A 20,515-nucleotide genomic window follows, 5' to 3' on the forward strand; every position below is an offset into this window, starting at 1 on the left:
CAAGGTTGACGAAATCTTAATATTGGATACAACTGGACGTAAACTTAACCAACATTTTTAGTCATGGCTGCTCCACCTGCATACCAAGTTTCATGTTAGGTGCCATAGTATATCGAACGCTCACGATGATGATGATGATGATGATGATGATGATGATGATGATGATGATGATGATGATGATGATGATGATGATGATGATGATGATGATGATGATGATGATGATGATGATGATGATGATGATGATGATGATGATGATGATGATGATGATGATGATGATGATGATGATGATGATGATGATGATGATGATGATGATGATGATGATGATGATGATGATGATGATGATGATGATGATGATGATGATGATGATGATGATGATGATGATGATGATGATGATGATGATGATGATGATGATGATGATGATGATGATGATGATGATGATGATGATGATGATGATGATGATGATGATGATGATGATGATGATGATGATGATGATGATGATGATGGTGATGATGATGATGATGATGATGATGATGCGGACAGTGACACTGATGCCTACTCAATAGTTCATCTCGACTTAGTAGAGGCTTACTAAAATAAAATACTTTTGAAAATACACATCACTTTTTTCCAGTTATGTTAAAAACTGTTCACCAGGTCAATTATAATACAGAACATACGTTGAGGGAAAACAGTACCCATGGACCCATCACAAAAGGTAGTTTCTGATACTAGCATATGCCCTTGTTGGTCCACAAAATATAAAATAGTATGATTAATTCTAAATGAAAAAGAAAATATTCTATGCTTTAAATTAAATTTGTATCGATTAGTATCGGATATCGATGCGTTAAATGGTGTCTACCAAAATGTCATGATACAACCTGATCATAGTACATTTCAATGAGACAGCAACTCAACAATAAAGGAAATACATATTTACACCACTCTTCCGGAAACCAAAGTGGATTTTTTTTTAAATATTATATGCATCATACTTTTATCACATTAATATCAGTTTATTGTCTATTGATTAGCTTTTGGCCTAAAATGAATCTGTATTAACTTTCGCACAACAGTGTGCAATGTATGTGCTGTATTGTTTTATCCCTGTTCCAGGTTAGGGAAGTATTTTGCGCCAGAAAAGTATTTAACTTCAGAACTTTCTGAATGTGCATGTCCTAAGTTGAGAACCTGTAACTCGTTGAATTGGCTGTCGTTATACAATGATAAAGAGGCTACGATTTTTCGTTAAAGTAATATTTAACGTTCTTAAAAAGTCCCTTTTGCAGATATCAAGGCGATCAAAACATCGGAAAATAATCATTTGAAATGTGTTTTTCTGACACTGTATTTACGCACACAAATACCCCCAAAATCGGCCTTAAATGCAGTTTATTCTTATCAAAATAGTTTTAAGGTATGTTTATTATTAATGTTCTGAATGACAAATCTGACAAGCTTTCATTTAAACCATTACAACTGAAATTTCCATGAGAAATAAAAATTTTAGCATGGGTGTACTGAAAATTCGACATTTTTTGAAAATGACCCATATACCGTCCTGCTTGGTCAATAACTATAACGAACGGACGGACAGACGGACGAAAGAACGGACGAACGGATGAACCGACGCACAAACCAGAAAACATAATGCCCATAAGATCTTTATATATGGTTACACCTGCACGGCTCGGGATGACCCTTTAATACGATGTCCTATGTCGTTCTTGTTAATTAAGGTCACCCGAGCCGTGTAGAATAAAGCATATATACCGACTTGCATGGTAAATAACTTTAACGAACTGAAAAACGGACGCACAGGCCAGAACACATAATGCCCATAAATGGGGCATAAAAAAATTATGCACACACTAGTTGTTTAACTTGGTAAAGGATTTTTAATCACATGCAAAATTACTCAAATATTAATATTTATAAACTCATAAAACGCTAAATCTGTTCTATATTAACTTATAAAATTGTATAGAAAAGAACAGAAACATTGATACTATTATAGTATATATTTCGTATAAATTTCAGCTCAAAACTTTATACTAGTCTTCCATCAAGCCATTTGAAACGAGTATAGTAATACGTTCGAGTATAGTTATACGGTCCAGACCGTATGCGTACGATCCAAATACTCATATTGTCTGATCAAATTCATTGGGAACAAGTATACATACTAAGTACTATGATTTTTTCATTTATCAAAAATATAATTCAAGCTGATAAAAAATATTTTACAAGAACAAAGCTCTATGTTTTTTCTTAGATCTATATTATGGAGAGTAAAAACACAACGGGTTGATCTTTTGATAATAAATAAAAAAAATGTATGGACTTTAACAGCGTTTTCTTGTGGACTTTAGCGGAAAGTTTGTGGACTTCAGCGGCATTGTGGACTTTAGTGGAGATTTGTTGTAGACTTGAGCGGTGTTGTGGAGTTTAGAGCAATTTTGGACTTTAACGGTGCCACAATGGCTCTTGGGATCTTATCCATTAACTGTTTACATACCTATTAACCCCCAATGTTTACACACACCCACACACACACGAAGGGATACACCTCTGAAACTGTTGTATTGTAGTTGGAATCAGAGGTATATAATGTCTCTATTGAAATCAATTTAATGTTTATTAAATTTTCCGTCTCTTAATATCAAAATCAAATCAAATCAAATACTTTTACTGCCATTTAAATCAAAAACCTTATCTGTGACAAACATAACATATATACAAAAATAAACAATACAATATTAGAATAGCAGTTCAAATTATTGTTTTGGGTCTCCCGTTCTCAGTTCTAATCACTGTCTATAAAGGAAACTGTATTTTTAATTTTACTGTGAGATAAGGGGTTTAGTAATATTTTAAGTTTAAGCATGTCATCTTTAGCAGCAGTATCTTTCCATTCAGAATTGATTTTCATGGAGTCGAAATGTTTTTTCCCCCTATAAAAGTTATATTTAGGGCATTTGAGAATTTGCAGTATCTTTGATCTCTAGGGATCTTGAGATGTCGACCCTTTTATATTGAAAGAGTGTGTTCGCTTATTCTGAATTTTTTAAATAGATTTATGTAGTCAGAATGGTTATGATTTGAGTAAAATTTTTGTTTCAAGATAATCTTAATATTTTTGTATAGGTATATTTTATTACTTTCTTTTAAGTTTTTTATCTTTTTTTCCAACAGATTATTGAAAAAGACATTGCGATTCAAGTTGCTTGTTTATATATGTTCAGAGGCGGATTCAGGGGGGCAGGGGGCCCGGGCCCCCCTATTTGGGAAAAAATGTGGTTGCTTATATAGGGAATCACTGAAGCGTGACTGGAGCGGGCCCCCTCTTAGATCAGTCAGTGGGCCCCCACTTATGAAAATTTCTGGATCCGCCACTGATGTTATTTAATGCTGTACCTGTATTTTGCACAGTTGTTATTCTTTCTGGTTTAATAGCTGTTAAAATATCTGAATTTCCCAATCTGAGGCAATTATCTACAGTATTAACTGTCTTTTTTATTCTTTGCAAAAATCTATCTCGGTCTCCGTGGATTCTAGTCATTTTATTTTTGGTTCTAATGCCAAAAGATGGAAATAAAACAGACACTCATTGGATCATACTTATTCGCGTATAATTGCGATAGTTTTCATAAAATTAAAAAATAACGCGTTAGTTTAAGAAAGTAACGCGATAGTTTTACAAAATAACACGTGAATACTTGAATAAATAATATCGCGTTAATTATGAAAACTAACGCGTTAGTTTGATAATTTTTCAAATTAATAGCAAAAATGAGATATCGCGATAGTTTTGTATAATAACGCGTTAGTTTTGGAAACTAACGCGTTAATATGGAGAAATAACGCATTATTGTTGTAAAGTAACGCGATAGTTTAGTAAAATAACGCGTTATTAAAAATTACGCGATAGAATATCCCGCTTATGACACGAACGGCCACTCATAACTGGTAGTGTCATTATTTTCTATACTGTTAGTTATTTATAGTATTTATGCCGGAAACATGTAATGGAGGAAAGTATGACTTATTACAAACATCGTATTCGCTATTTGACAATAACAAATAGATACGTACGTTAACCTGGATACATGGTGTTACATATGTACAGTGGAATAGACGACAGCTGTACAAATCCGGAAATTGCAAGACTAATATCAGATCGTCACGAAAGAAAAAAAAAAACACAAAAAAAAAAAAAAAACACAAAATACGTGTCCAATCTTAGAGTGCAAATCTCTACATAGTTAAAAGTCAATTCAACTTAATAGATCACAATGTTTTCCAGGCTAAAATATCAATAATTATTCATGAAACTTAAAGACGTAAAATATACTAGTATAATTCGAGAACATAATCAATGTTAGTATCGAAAAAAGACAATATTTAAAGATCTTGCAGGAAATGTACTAGTTCAATAAACGATCTACCCCTTAAATTAGGTATATCCCGTTTTATAAGGTTTTACAGATACATCCACACTTTCGCATCAAAATTTATATATGTCAAAGAATTTCAAAACAAAATTGGTGAAATAATGTGTTTAAAAATTAATTTGTAGCTAGTTCAAACATAGTCAATATCAATCTAAAATATCCAAAAAGTCTCTGTTCACAAAGATACCAAAAAACATTCAAAAGTCGAAAATAAACAGACAATGGCATGGCAAAAGTGTGAACAGTATACAAAACACAACATAGAAAAATAGAAAAACTAAAGACTTGGAAACACGACCACCACCCCCCCTCAAAATACCCCGGGGTGATCACAGGTGCACGGGAACGGTAAGCAAATCCTGCTCCACATGTAGCACCCGTCGTGTTGATCTGGTTAGTACAACTCCGATGACGAATTTTCAAGTTGTGCAGCAGGTTACATAAGAGGAAAAGAAAACGGTATTGTGGTTATGACAATAAGACGATATCTATCAAAAGTGTGATACAGATGTTTCATAACGGTCAATCAATTTGTGATTATGTCTGTAAAATTTCGAAGGGAGGATTTCAACTTAAGCGCTTGGAACAAGTGTAAATTTGAAACCTCGCTTTGCTCCTGAGCCCTGTTTTTAATTTTCAAATCCAGGTCAGGATTAATCCAAATCGGTACTGAGAAATGCTCCGTGACGGAATACCATATTCTTTGTCAATTAGAAATGCTTGATGACGGAATACCATATTCGTTGTCTATTAGAAATGCTTGATGACGGAATACCATATTCATTGTCAATTAGAAATGCTCCATGACGGAATACCATATTCGTTGTCAATTAGAAATGCTACATGACGGAATACCATATTCGTTGTCAATTAGAAATGCTCCATGACGGAATACCATATTCGTTGTCAATTAGAAATGCTCCATGACGGAATACCATATTCGTTGTCAATGAGAAATGCTCGATGACGCTGACCGGGGTTCCAATATCCGTTGTCAATTAAGGGAAACTATTTATTCTTTTGTTTCTGAAAGAAATATGGAAAAAATCCCCTACATTTATTTCACAACAGGAACATTATTATGTGAAGGTCTTTTTATCCTTACTACCTAGCATGACAGCTCTATGTGCATGTATTCACAAAGATAGGACATATTTTAAAAAGTCGCCAAAACGTTAACGCTTAAAAAGAGATCAATATCTTAATTTGTTTTAGTCTGTAATATAATTTGTTTTAATATGTAATATCTAAAGTATGTAAGAAGGATATGCTTTGCCACAACCGAAATTCTGTTGGAAGTATATCTTAGCATTATCTTTGGGATACAAATTGAATCATTTTGTAAGCATGACCATTGACAAATTTAAAACAGGTATTTATTCTATTCTATGTTTAAATTTTAATGGTTTTAATTGTATACAAGAATGAACTGCATATTAACAAAACCCATTGTGATTATGTCAATTCATCCCAGAAATAGGTGTCTGGCATAAGTCTGTTTTAGATTATAATCATAAAGCGAGTACAATAATTAATTCAAGAGCTAAAACATAAGGGAATAGAATCATACATTGAATGTGGCTTCCATAATTTGATATTTTCACCTGTGTTAAAAACAATCAAATTGAAAGCATAAAAAATTTCCAGTTTTAAATCGAAGGCGTATTTTTTATGTAAAACAATAATCATGATACTAGTGAAGCCAGTTCTATGTGACCTTGAATCTACACTCCTTTTATTCTACAACAATCTCAGAACAATGGAACTTCCTTGAGTAATAAAGATGGTGGCGTGCTTATGTGAATATATATATAACTGTAAATGTTGGTGTTTGTCCAGCATGGAGATTTTATAATTTATAAATGCAGTGACAATAAGACAAAAAACGTAATGCTCCGATACAAATTTAATCCTCATCTTCAGAATCCTGCTTGAGTCAGACAAGAATTTTATGCAAATTTCAAGAGCTAAATGATATTCAATGAATAAGTCCTTGTCCGAACCTATCCTTGAATACCATCAAAATCTCAAGATATTGTTATTTCCATGTTTCCATAAAAAAAACTGATGTTGCCCCCACTTGATTGGATGCCACCAAGTAAGGAGACCCTCTGAGTGGTTCCGTGCATATGTAAAGTTAACCCCCCCCCCCAAACCTGCGTATGCAAGTTCTCATTTATGTTGAACAAAATCCTAGAATTTGTATTCATTTTGGGTTTCTTTTACAGTCCACCTGATGCAATCATATAATTATAACATTTCTGCGTGTGACACATGATCTGGTACCTGCCATTTAAATGTTGAAATTGTCGTTTTGAATTCCTGACCTCAGAATTCAATTTCCATCCAGTCCTCCTTTTCTTCTTGGCTGTCGTGTTCCATTATTGTTCCATTATTTTACACTCCCCCCAAAAAAACACCCAACAACCTGTCCTATTACAATGAGTTTAATCATATACAGACACCCTCGCATTTTAATATAATTCTTAAATGAGCAGTAAAGAAATCTATTCGTTAGTTATTTTATATAAGAGAAAGAGAATGGCATCCACAATGGTACACATAAAACCGTAAAAGTAATAAAATCTTGTTGGATAGACAAAACAATATTCGAAGTCTGGACTGCAAATCGGATTATAAAATAAAGACAATTATCTTTAATAAAAGGTGTCAATAAGTGTTTCCTAAAACATAGAGATATTCCGAATTGATGTATGGCGTTCTTGGATGGCATCTTTCAATGGCTGTCTAAAAAGACAGATGACAAACAACAAGTTACATGTAGAAGAGATGTTCTTTATTGTAATTGCCAATGATATTCCATATGTAAATGGAAATCGGTGTGTCCCATTATTGAAAATTACAATTATTCTTCTCAAATCAAATTCCCTCGATAGTACTTCTTGTCCCATCCATTTATTCATTTGCCACCGATAAGTTTCAACAACACAACGAAATGCTTGTTCTATAGGAATTATCATATAAAACTCGAACATAACATACAAGAAAATTAAATTATTCCTTTTTGGTCTTTAGTGTGATTCAATTGATGTTGTCATAGTTAGATCTGACAATGCCCGGGGATAAGAGGTTGTAAGAGGATATTCTTGATTAAGACAAAAACAGATATTGCTAACGCACCTACAAATTGTATGCATGCGCCATACGGAAATTTATATCCCACATATTCTTAAGTCTTTTATCTTCGAACTTTCGTCTAAACGATATATATTTTTTAAAATGGAAATTTTATCAGTTTTTTGACACGACAGGTAAGTAAATTAGTACTTATGAGAAATCAAGAAATCTTATCATTGTTTAATAAAAATAACAAAAAAGGTTTTAGAATTAATAAATTATCGTGCATACAAAGTTTTACCATCTATTCCAACCATCTTTCAACACTTTTTAATTAGGAATAACATGTTTAAAGCATAGTATAGTGGACATTTATTAAAAAAGTCGAATTGAAAAAAAAAATGTCTCTTGGTCTTGTTTTTCCAAAAGTTTTTCTTTGGTCACTGTAATTCGTACTTTTACATTTGGATGCTTTTTAACATATTTACCAGTTGTATCCGATTCCGTTTTCCAAATATGGATTATTAAAATATGTAATGAAGCATATTGATTTAAAACTGTACCATTAGTCAAAACTTAAATTACCGTAGGTAGCAACAAATTAACACTTTATAGTAAATGATATAAAATGGCGATAATCATGTTTCAAGTCATTCTAATAGCCGCCTGCACTACTGGGGAATTCTCATCATAAATTTTAAATAAGTTTATATTTCTGTCCTATATAGTTTGCTCATTTAGCTTTCATTTCATTTTCAAGACCAATAAAGTGAGACGGCATCCTAATCTTGCACCGCCAGGCACGTTGTTACACGCCATAGAACTGACAAGAATTGACGACAAAACACAGACCGACAACAAACACAATGGAGAAATTAGTTTTTGGGAGTATTTATTTGCTATCAATGATTTTGGTATGCTTGGCAGACGATGTTACAGACGAAGAATTATTAAAAACGGTAAATAAACAAGCAAATTATTTATTTATTTTTTTTTATTTATTTTAAACAATAATTTTTCAAATAAATATTTGTGTATTTAATTATATTTTCCAGGAAAGCTATCTTAACGCACAACACATCGCGTCATATATATGAACGCGTCTTTGTTTAAACTTTTCTTTTGTATAAAAAAAATATTTTCGTTTTTTATGTATTAAATTATTTCTTAAATATGAAAATTAATAATAATATTTAAAAAAAAAAAAGGACTGGACATTAAGTTTTAAAAAAAATTGCTTCTGTTTTTTTGTTTTTTGTTTTTATCAAAGTCGGAACAAATTATTTGTCCAAATAAATGAAGTTGCACCCTCCCCAAGAAGACTTACAAAATGTTACTGGTAGAAAGTATATAGTGTGGTCATTGTAACTTACATTTTGATTAACAACTTTCTTTCTACGAATATAACCAAACTTAACAGGTGTAAAACATAAAAATTCAGGTTTTTACCTATACTGGTTTACTTTTATAAAATGTGACCTGGACGAAGAGTTGTCTCATTGACACTCATACCACATCTTCTTATATATATTGTAAAAAAAAAATTAAAAAAAAATAAAAATTGGGGCTGAAACCGAATTTATCTAGAATATCTAAAAACTTCTTTAGTTTTAAGTGTTTTATTATCAAACGACCATTGTTTCTTCCATAAAACTATAGACGAGTTATTTTAAAACAATGAATACGAAAACTTACTAAATTGAACGTAAACAGATGGAAGACAGAAGTAGTGATGTATGTATAACTCGTGTATATTATGACATTTCTCCACTCTCAACAATTAAATTTCAATTATTTAAAAACCTTAGCAAGCCTCGCCCTTTAAATATTAAAATTTAACTGTCTCGAGTGGAACAATATAGATTCCATCACTGCAGCAAGTGTATTACGATGTTTCTCCATTCGAGACAGTTTAATTTTAAAATCTAAAGCGCGAGGCTTGTCGAGCTCTTTAAATATTTAAAATTTAACTGTTGACAGCGGATAAATATTGATATACACGCGTTATAGTAGAGAATCTGTTTTTCTACTGATTTTTATCCTTCCTTTTCACACATTTGCAGAAAGTTGTGTTCTAATTATGTGATGTCATCGGCCATGGTCGTCTTTTTTCAGGACGGCACAATAGGAAATTCAAAAGAATTCAAGAAAATTTAACGTCATAATCAAATTTCAAATAATCATGAGAACAGATATAAAAATCGTGTTTTAGTTTTCTTTGTGGTATTCATTTGACGTGGCTCTGTACTTTTGCATCCCGTCATTGTCTTATTGTTCTATGAATATTTCTGTATTCTTGTCTTTTATATTTGGTTATATGCTTTGCCTTTATGCCTTTTTGTGTTTCCTTCTTACATATGACGTGGCTCTGTACTTTTACATCCCGTTATTTAGGAGATAACTGTATTGTAATTTAAGCTCCGACGGCATCAATTGGGGATTTGATGGTCGCAAAATCAGTTTACTGGCGACACGTTAATATATTTGTTTGTTTTTTTATAGTAATTAGATAATAACACAATGTTGACTGCTGTACCCCTATTTGTGACATGTTTACCAATTATTAGATATATGAAGATGTAGTGTCAGATTCCTGACTTAGGACAGGTGCAAACATTTGCAGCGTGATTAAACGTTTTAACGGATCCAAACCTTCTCCCTTTTTCTGAAACAATAGCATAACATCACAACATAGAAAAACACACGATAAATATCAATTGGCAGGCTTAACTCAATCAAAAAACGTACATTAATACACTATGAACGAATACATTTGATCTGCGATATCTGAATGCAAATGCACAGTTAACAAAATATTAGGGACAAACATTCAAGGCCAAAAAGCAAACAAAGCCGTGGCAAGACACCACTGCGAAATATTTAACCATTCGAAAATATTCACTTTAGAAAAAAAAAAATAAAACCGGTTTTAAAAAAATACAGGTAAATCTTGAAGATTATACAAATGTAGTAAGAAGAAGTGACACTTAGAAGATATTCCAAATAATCAAAGCTGGTATATTGACAAGATCCATGTAAATATAAAATTACAGAAAAGCATTATAAACAGTATCAACAGGTCGAATTAACAAGAAAATACGATTTGAGAGTACTCGCAGTTACTGACAGCTAGTTAAAAGCCAAAAACAATTAATAATAAAAAAAATCATGCATCAGAGACTAAAATCAATTCAAACACATCCCAGGGATTTAGTATTTTAACGTCATGAATAGTCAAAGAAGAAATGACTTGTGCAATGCCAAAAAATAAATGTATCGACAGGTAGTAGGATAGTGAGGAGCGACTTCTACAGAGATAGAAATTAACGTGTCTGTGTCTCTATACATCCCGCCTCAAAAGAAGATACAATTTAGTTATGTTTTAATTTGCTAATGACAAAATCGATATATGTGCCAATGTAAACTATATTCAGAGATCTAATTACAATATTGGTACGATAACCCTTACTTATAAGTTTGTTTAAAGGTTCGATGAGTTTACACGGATCACATAGTGATTTCCTCGCTTTAAGTACAATATTACCATAAAATTTAGGATGTGAAATACCGTACAGGTACAGGTATAGCCAAATTTACTAATCAAGTCTTTTTATCTATGAAAGAATTTAGTAAAAGTTTTAAGTAATTTATGGTATCGAAATCCCTGACACTACAATTTCCCAGTGATGCATTGATTACGTTCGTTAAAATCTATGACACCCGAACACACGCGGGCAAACCGAACGAGTTGGGATATATAAACACCGTATGATGGAGCCAAAGGCACATCGCCGTCTAAAAAAGGAAAATTAACAATAGGAAATGAAAAATCGTCTCTTTTGTCGTAAATTTTAGTATGAAGTTTCCCGTTTGAAATAAAAATGTCTAAATCTAGAAAAGGACAACTGCTGCTGTTTATGTTAGATTTAGTTAAAGTAAGTTCCTTTGGGTAAATTTCTGAAGTATATTTAGAGAACTCTGGATTATTCAACGAAAAAATATCATCCAGTTAACGGTAGGTATTTTTAAATGTATCAACCAAATATAACAATGATGGGTCTTTACTGAGTTTGGTCATAAACTGCGATTCATAGCAATATAGAAATAAATCTGCTATTAAAGGGGCACAGTTGGTGTCCATAGGAATACCTACTACCTGACGATACATTTTATCGCCGAAACGTACATAAATGTCTGTTCGTTTTGTTCACACATCGTTGTCGATTTAATGGAATTTCAGGCGACTGTCATACAAGTGAGAGGTTATAAGTTAGCTATATAAAACCAGGTTTCTGATGTTCAGTAGTTGTCCCTTGTTGATGTGGTTCATACGCGTTTTTCGTTTCTCGTTTTTTTTTTATAGAAATTAGACCGTTGGTTTTCCCGTTTTAATGGTTTTACACTAGTCATTTTTGGTGTCTTTTATAGCTTGCTGTTCGGTGTGAGCCAATACTCCGTGTTGATGACCGTACTTTGATCTATAATATTTTAATTACTTTTACAAATTGTGTCTTGGATAAGAGAGATGTATCATTCGCACTCATACCACATGTTCTTATATCTTATTAGTCCACCATTTTCTTCAAGAAAATGCCTGTACCAAGTCAGGAATATGTCAGTTATTGTCGTTTGATGTGTTTGCACTATTGATTGTGCCATTTAATTAGGGACTTTCCGTTTTGAATATTCCTCGGAGGTCAGTATTTTTGTGATTTTACTTTTCACTATAGTGATAAAAAAAAATATGTTTCTCACACCGCCCAAGAAATGTAAAAGTAGCACAAAAATTAGAGAAATATCGCAACACACACACTTGTTGTAGTGGTGACATCTATATATATTGTACATGTACATTTGTATATGCATTTATGAAAATATATGTCAATATTTGAGACGAAAAATGGAAAAGAAAGATAACTAGTCCCAATTGGATTCCTTTCTTGTTGAAAATATTATTCGAATTACAAACAAATATTTGATTACTAAATGTGGATTAGTTTAAATTGCTACGTTTAATTCAAAATATAATATTACTTTTGTGTAAAGTAACTTTATAATTCAACTAATTCTTTATATGTAGGAATCAAGTAGATATGATATGTCCTTGAGTTAAAGAACAATTCAATTAATTAATTATGTATTAAAATACCAATTATTAGCTTTATTTCGATTATTTCGGATCATTTATTTTTTATTCATCTAATTTACGAGAATAGAATACTGCATTTATAAATATATCACTTATTTTTGTAGTGTTACATTTACCCTTGGGTATACATGCGCCTCCTTTTAAATAATAAACAAATTAAAAGAACACCTGTCCATATGGTTTGGCAAAAATAGAATGAATTATTAAAGAGAAGGGATACAATGTCATTGTTATATTCAACTTATAACTACGGTCCTTAACGCGGGCGCACTACGTTTGCGCGCATTTGGGGATTAAAATATTTTACGTTTGCGCGCAGCTTTTGATTATATTTGCGCGCATTCATTTTACAGGTAATCTCAGGTAAAAATAATAATTCATATATATTAAATTATAAATGACTTTACTTTATTGGTATTTTCATAATAGATATAACTATTAATTATTAATTTTGAAAATAGTTTGTTAATTCAAATTATATAATTGTTCATATTGAATTCTAAAATCAATTTAAAACCCCGTTATGTCTTAAGTTCAAGTTATGATAAATGGGCTATGTCACAGATTTTTTAAACTTTTGTCTACACCTTTGACTTGTTGAATTGTATCTGAAAATCGAAAAAAAATGCGGCTTTATCTCCTTTTTTCCCTGCCTAAAAAGAGACTTAGACTAACGGAAGGGGTACTGATAATTGTAAATGATTGAACAAATTGATAAATAAATAAGTATTATGACCTGTATTTTCCCTAAAATATTATTGATTGATGCGGAGCATTATTCTAGGCCGCGTATCAGTCTATATACATGTATATTAGGTCCACGCAATGACCAGTGTAACACAAATAAAAAGAGAAAGACAACGGCTTGGTTAATAAACATAATACATGTAAACGAAAATATACAATAAAAGAAACTTAACGGCAAACAAAAAACATTGTCAGAAGCCCATTCCTGTTACACCATTGCACCTTAGATTATACCTCAGCATGAACATCGTACTTTAGCGTGACCATCGCACATTGGTGTGACCGTCTCACTTTAGGGTTTCCATCGCACTTCAGCGTGACCATTGCACTTGAGCATTACCATCGCACATTTGAGTTCAGCACCATCGCAAATAAGAGTCCTACATATACTGGTTTGGTCATTCCGGTGCGGACAATATAAGTACATATATTTATACCATACGATATAGGTATTTTTCTACCATTTTTAATTTTCTTCGCAGGACAGACACGCAGCTCGTTCTCGGATCCAAAATTACTAAAAAGTTACTAACTGAAATCATTTATCTTTGAGATATTATCTGAATCTTGGTTTATCTGTCATTTTGCCTTCGCTAGAGTCAACGCATAATGCTCAATGTGTATTCTTGCTCCTATTCGTCTTATAAAAACGGCAGTTGTATACGTGATGTTTCTCCTTTCTATTTATTAGCACGTATAAACCATCGGTATTGTAAGATCGTATGAATAATGATAAAAAAATAGTTTGAAATATTCTGAATATACTTTTAACAAATAAAACACCTTAATAAAGAAAAAAAGAGGGTTCAATGTCCAAAGCTCATTTAAGTCAAACAGTTTACCTATTTTTTATCAGCTAGTTTATATATTTCTTGAAGTTATTTTCCAAAATTCAACATATTGTGTTTCGTGGGAAAATAGAGACTAGTAACAACATTGTTATATTTGCATAAATCATGTAGTCATTTGGTCCTGAAAATATATGATTCATGCAAACAATGTTTTTATTATCATATAGATATAGGAAGATGTGGTGTGAGTGCCAATGAGACAACTCTCCATCCAAATATCAATTTATAAAACTAAACCATTATACATGTTTGTAGGTCAATGTACGGCCTTCAACACCGAACAACAAGCTATAAAGGGCCCCAGCATTACTAGACGTTTAAAACTACTCAAACTCGTAAATTTTTGAGTTTTGACGAATGGTTATCTATTTCCCCTCTTATTTTGACGAATGGTTATCTATTTCCCCTCTTATTTAGATTATACCGAGCGATCTATTTCCCCTCTTATTTAGATTATACCGAACGATCTATTTCCCCTCTTATTTAGATTATACCGAGCGATCTCATTTCTTAAGGGTGTAGATGGTATACAAATTGTGGAACGGTTATTTTAAATATCTTTTTAGTAGTGATTCAATTGTTCATGAAGTATATAAAGATTAAAATATTCAGGGGATTAAAAGTAACTAGCACTACAATTAACAAGGATACTCTATTGAATTTAACAGTTATTATTCAATCACTCACATACGTTAATACAAGGCAACACGTGTTCAGTTAAAGATTTGCATATTCTGATTAGATTATCGAAGATCGGGAATAAGAAAGAAAACATTCTATTCACAATAAGCATTGAGTAAGGTTAAAATCTGTACATGTTTTCTAATCTATTGCTTTTGTTCTGATTTCTGTAAGTTTAAGTAAAGTGAGATATTGTATATAATATACGTCAATGAGACCGCAATCCCACAACATAAAAAACATTAGAATGAGAATACAAATAAAAGCGAAGCGTGGACACAAGATTTGTATTTTAATCCGATTGCAAGTTTGAATAAAAGGATTTATGCATATACTTAAAGAGACAGCAACCCATGTTATATAAATCATATCCAGAAATCAACGTCACTTTGCTTATTTGAATATTATACAAAAGAAATCGAATACGGGTCACGGAAATTATATTAAAATGATACAGTAGGGAATTTTGAAAAAATGTATGTTTTAATTTTTAATTTTGTTTTAAGTGATAGAAAGGTTGCCGGGGCAGAAAATAAATATACACAACAATATACACCATTTAAACGAAATATAATTAGTTAAAGTTACTAATTTCTGGCTATATGGACAACACTAAATTTATTTGACATTTTGCCTACAATCCAATGTCCCAAGGATTATAAATTTAGTTTAAACACATTTGTTTATAGTGGATTGGGAAACAACTTCAGTTATTACAACTTATATTAATTACTTTCCACTTTGCGGATGCGAGTGCTGCCTTGTAGTGGCATTATCCTGCTCTATTATAGAATATCTCAAGAACTTTTTTCGGCAATCCCTCATGCAGAGTTACCAGACTTTGCTTTACCGATAACTCGGCATGGAAGATTGGTTTTGAGGGAAAATATAAATGGCTTCTCAAATCCAATCTGTTAGAAAAATATATTTTTTTACAGAAGAGTGTCCCCTATGCACTTGCACTGCACTATTATTAGAATAGTAGAATAGAATGATATACAAATGGATGAAAATTATATATACATGTAACTGTTATATTAATATAATACTTGTTTATAACAACAAACTAGTGTTTACTGATTTGTGTCACTTAGTCTATAGTATAATATATATTACGAAATGTATAGAAATGTGATTTTTTTCTGAGACAAGATCTTTTGACCATCCAAAAGAACTTGCGGTCATCCAATGTTCAGTACTTCAGTACTTTGATTACATATATTACACACTAATTGATTTGAATGATCGTTCACCTACACAAATCTTGTGACGGTTATTAAAAGGCTAATAGTCGATGAAAATTAAAATTCAAATGTTTACAGGCAAATTATTTAAGTTCTATTGTTAATAATGCAATTATCTCGTATCATAACTGGGAATAAATAAATATGATAAATCTATTATTTAGAACTTAAGTTATAACTATTGGGAAAATAAGTAGATGGCACTACTGTCTAGTATCATACGGGAATTGTGTTGTATCAAAGTCGTCCTCAGGTCGTTCACTGGTTATCCGACTGTTCACTTAACTTTTGACGTTGTCGATTTTGTACTTTTATACTCACGCGGAAGAATATATACAAATAACAAATGTACACCGATCACTATTTGTTTGTAGTATTTACATTAAGGGATAAGCAGTATGAAAGGTGACTTTTAAAATAGTAAATGTAAAAAAAAAGATTAGAAAAATTAATTTTTATTTATATTTTGTATAATTTTAATGTTTTTGTTTCGATATGTTTTGAAAGGTCATTTATTCGATTTTGACCCTCACCACAATCAAATATCATAAGGCAACAACCATTTTCTTATCTGGGGGGGGGGGTTGGGAATTTTTTTTCAGAAACCTTCCTCCGACAAAATATTTTTTTTCTTATGAGAAGGGAAAGCAAAAATTTTTTCCTATAATGTGGAACAGAAAATACAATTTTTTTCACAAAACCATAAATTAACATAAAATTCATTTTAATTTTTTAATTGATGTAAAATATAAAGTGCATGGCTCTGTCTATATCCTGGCATTGGCTGTTGTCTCAGTTGGTTTTTTTAGCCCACTTTCTACATTATGATATTCTCGGAGTCCGTCATACAGGTATCCTTAAATTTTAATACTGCAATTGAAGTGGCCACCATTGCCATATGTAATGGCAAATAGTGAGTAGCTCCAACTTATAAAATCCACTGTTTCCAACTATGATAATTGACATTCCATTGAAAAAAGTGGTATAAAGAATGATACAAACGGAAAATACTACCAGTATACAAGTCTGTGTCTTACACAATCAGGGCTATCTTAAAAGACTGCTTATGATACCATATCTATTTCTGTTATAAAATGACCATTTCATGTTTATAAAAATTGCAGTTTTAAGTATGGTCTTACAGTAGTAACATATATATGCGGGAGATTTGGAATTCTTATAAATATTTCTGGATCAAACACTATTATAGGAACATACAAAAAGTGATAAGGTATAAAGATCTATAAATAGAAATCTTAGCTTAATCTGTATACTGGACAGATGTTTATAATCTGCTGTTTCACTGTCTCGTCTGTTGTTAGTTTCACTATTCTCAAATTCAGCAGTGCAAAAAAAAAAATTTCAACCAGGTGACAGCATAAATTTTTTTTCAGCTTCAGTGCAAAATATAATTTTTTTTTTCGGTCAGCTAGGCCATCAAAATATTTTTTTCAAAAAAATCCCAGCCCCCCCCCCCCCCCCCCCCGATAAGAAATTGGTTGTTACCTAATAATAAGAATGTTTTTGAAATTTTCTCTTTGGGTGTTATACTAGTGATTTCAGGATAATTAAAATCTACAATGGGATTGAAATTTAAACCTGTATCCTAATATTTTAAATGAAGATTTTACTATGCTTAAAAAAAATTGAGAATCAAATTTAACTTAACCGGCAAATCCGACCTCACGTGGCTGCGTATCTATACATCCCACACAACCAAAACGGACGTCCTTCTTATTTGCTAAGCTCTAAATAAAGGACGGAAAAAATACATATGACCACATGTCAATACTCCATAAACCCTTTGTTCATTAATGTAATATTTGGTTTTACAATTGTTGAGCCAATAAACTGATTCTGTTTTGATGACTGCATTATGTGAACATCTGAGCTTTGGACGGAACGATTGGTCTTTGAAATGAGCGTGACCTAGTTCGATGCATCGAACTAGGTCACGCTCATTTCAAAGACCAAGCATGCTGAGACTGTTTAGTATAATTCTTAGGGACGAAAATGAACATCTTGACGCCACGTTTGAAGTCAACCTTTTCCTGATATTATTTTTTTCTGCCTAAGGGGGGCCCGCTCCAGTCATGCTTCAATAATTCCCTATATAATCAGCCAAATTTCCCCCGCAAAACGGGCTCGCAAAACTTTTCTCCTGGTCTGTATTAGGTACAAATAAATTGTATATTTTCCAACAATGTGCATAGATTGTTTTTACCATTAAATTTACACCCAACACTTAAAAATCAAATGTTTTAAAGAAATCGGGATACTTTAAACGCGGACTGCGAAGAGGACCATAAATCGAACTGTTTTCAGCGGATAGCTTTAGCCGAACAGATTTGTCATTGTTACATAACTTAATTTATTGAATGCTGGTTTATATTCTGGACGTCAGTCTTTGCTCCTTTATAATAAAATTCACAAACAAAAAACAAATATGAAGCGTTCCTTATCACTGAGCTAGTATATATTTGTTTAGGAGCCAGCTGAAGGACGCCTCCGGGTGCGGGAATTTCTCGCTACATTGAAGACCTGTTGGTGACCTTCTGTTGTTGTTTTTTCTATGGTCGGTTTGTTGTCTCTTTGACACATTCCCATTTCCATTCTCAATTTTATGTTACACTAAAATATTATATTCAAATCACCTCTTGCTCAACATGGAACCTGGATAAGAGGAGACATTGAGTGTAAACAAAGCAAATATTTAGTTGTGTACCTGTTACTTGTACAATTGTTGGTTGATTGTATGATACATGTTGTTATCCTAATGATTACGTATAAAGCAAAGCTTTGAGTTAGAACTGTTATTTAAAAAGACGGATCCAGTGTTAGATAGACTTTAACAAACAGGATTTTTTTTTTGAAAACCAGTAATAATATAGAAAAGTCAAGAAAGGTCAATTTCAGCTGTGACTAAAACATTGTGTCAAAGTAGTCTCAGATACTATAGAAGAAGGGTTTATCTTTTTTCTTTCTTATCGTTAAATGTCTTTAGCATTACAAAACATTTTTTTTAAATGTCATTATAGTTTGTATTTTTAAAACGATAAATTATGGTTATATTCTCAACTCATAATTACGTTCAGTAAATTGTTTTTTTTTTTGTACATAATGATCATGATCGTCTTTTATTTTTTAGTTACTAACAGACCCATCAAGGGACAGACTTCGAGACATTGTGGATGAACTTTTATTAGAACGAGAAACACCTTCCCTTGACGCTCTGTTAGAAGCTGACGAACGACAACTGACGTCAGGAAAAAGAATATTTTGTAACGGGGCTGTCGGTTGTATAAACAGATTTAGACGCAAGAAAGAAGATTTGGAAGAACAGATGCCCCTGATTAAAAAGCGTCCTTTCTGTAATGGATTCTTCGGATGTGGGAATGGGAAACGGTCCTATAATGTACCTGTGATAAGAGATGAACAAAGAAGACCAGAACAGAAAAGGCTTTTCTGTAACATGGGTGGGTGTGGAAATGGATATGGAAAGAGAACTCTGTATTCTGCTTTACTTGACCGACTTCAACCGGAAGCAGACGACAAAAGCCTTTGAAAATAGGCGCGAAAGATAACACTTTTAAATAAAACAACAGACAATTTCTAATCAAGATGGTTTTCCTGACGATATTTAGTCGTCTGTGCATTGAAATTGTCGAAAAAAATTACACCAAAACTTTAAGTAGATAAAAAAGTATTTATATTTTCTTCTGGAGATATGATTAGATTTCTATTGATTTCGTTGGCGCTTGAGTGATAGTGAAAGCCTAAGGATGCATCTCGAACACTATTTTTGTAAATATAATAATATTAGTTGTCTTTTATTTTCTTAAAATAGCAAGTTACTTTTCGATTGCTTTTGTTGTTGATTTTTGCTGTTAGACTATTTCAAAAATTGAAATATATATTTAAAAAAACATGATCAGAAGATTTAAATCGGCCTTTGAAGCAGACGACACCTACGATGTATCTAAGATGTTATAAGATGTTTGCTCAATACCTCCTTTATATTTTGCATTATATTTGATTTTAGTTTTTAATTTTTATTATTTATTTATTGGTTACTTATTTATTTAACTATTTTGAAATGTTATTATTATAATCTTGTTTCATCCATTTTGCTGTAGAAGGACACGGGATAATTTCCTCTTTTCAGTTTTAATTATTGTATGCTAGCACTAAGGACTGTTGACATATGAAAGTTTTCTATTCTGAATAATGCAGATAAAGTCAAGTAAATATCTAATTACTTTTTATTTTTTAACAAGTATTTGTTTTTCTTTTCAAGTTAAAAGAAATGAA

General features: G+C 32.0%; 1 protein-coding gene across 3 annotated transcripts; it reads left to right on the forward strand.

The window, feature by feature from the left end:
• The first annotated feature begins 5,809 nt into the window (after positions 1 to 5,809).
• LOC143073420 (conoCAP-like) lies at positions 5,810 to 20,459 on the forward strand. Of its 3 annotated transcripts, none has more exons than XR_012977496.1 (3): positions 5,810 to 5,826; positions 8,293 to 8,491; positions 19,353 to 19,490. XR_012977496.1 is itself a non-coding variant. In XM_076248962.1 (2 exons), exons 1-2 carry the CDS (start codon positions 8,399 to 8,401, stop codon positions 19,767 to 19,769), a joined length of 510 nt encoding a protein of 169 aa, XP_076105077.1. In that variant the 5' UTR covers positions 8,177 to 8,398; the 3' UTR covers positions 19,770 to 20,459. The 3 variants fall into 3 exon arrangements, 1 of the variants encoding a protein (XP_076105077.1); XR_012977495.1 differs by lacking the exon at positions 5,810 to 5,826 and adding an exon at positions 7,419 to 7,726; XM_076248962.1 differs by lacking the exon at positions 5,810 to 5,826 and having other exon boundaries at positions 8,177 to 8,491; positions 19,353 to 20,459.
• The last annotated feature ends 56 nt before the right edge of the window (positions 20,460 to 20,515 follow it).

The sequence above is a fragment of the Mytilus galloprovincialis genome, chromosome 4 (genome assembly GCF_965363235.1).
Source record: "Mytilus galloprovincialis chromosome 4, xbMytGall1.hap1.1, whole genome shotgun sequence".
NCBI classification, from domain to species: domain Eukaryota; kingdom Metazoa; phylum Mollusca; class Bivalvia; order Mytilida; family Mytilidae; genus Mytilus; species Mytilus galloprovincialis.

Coding starts and splice junctions, on each gene's coding strand:
- LOC143073420 (XM_076248962.1), top strand. CDS start 8,399: ATGGAGAAATTAGTTTTTGGGAGTATTTATTTGCTATCAATGATTTTG. Junction 8,492..19,352: donor ACGAAGAATTATTAAAAACG/GTAAATAAACAA, acceptor TTTATTTTTTAG/TTACTAACAGACCCATCAAG.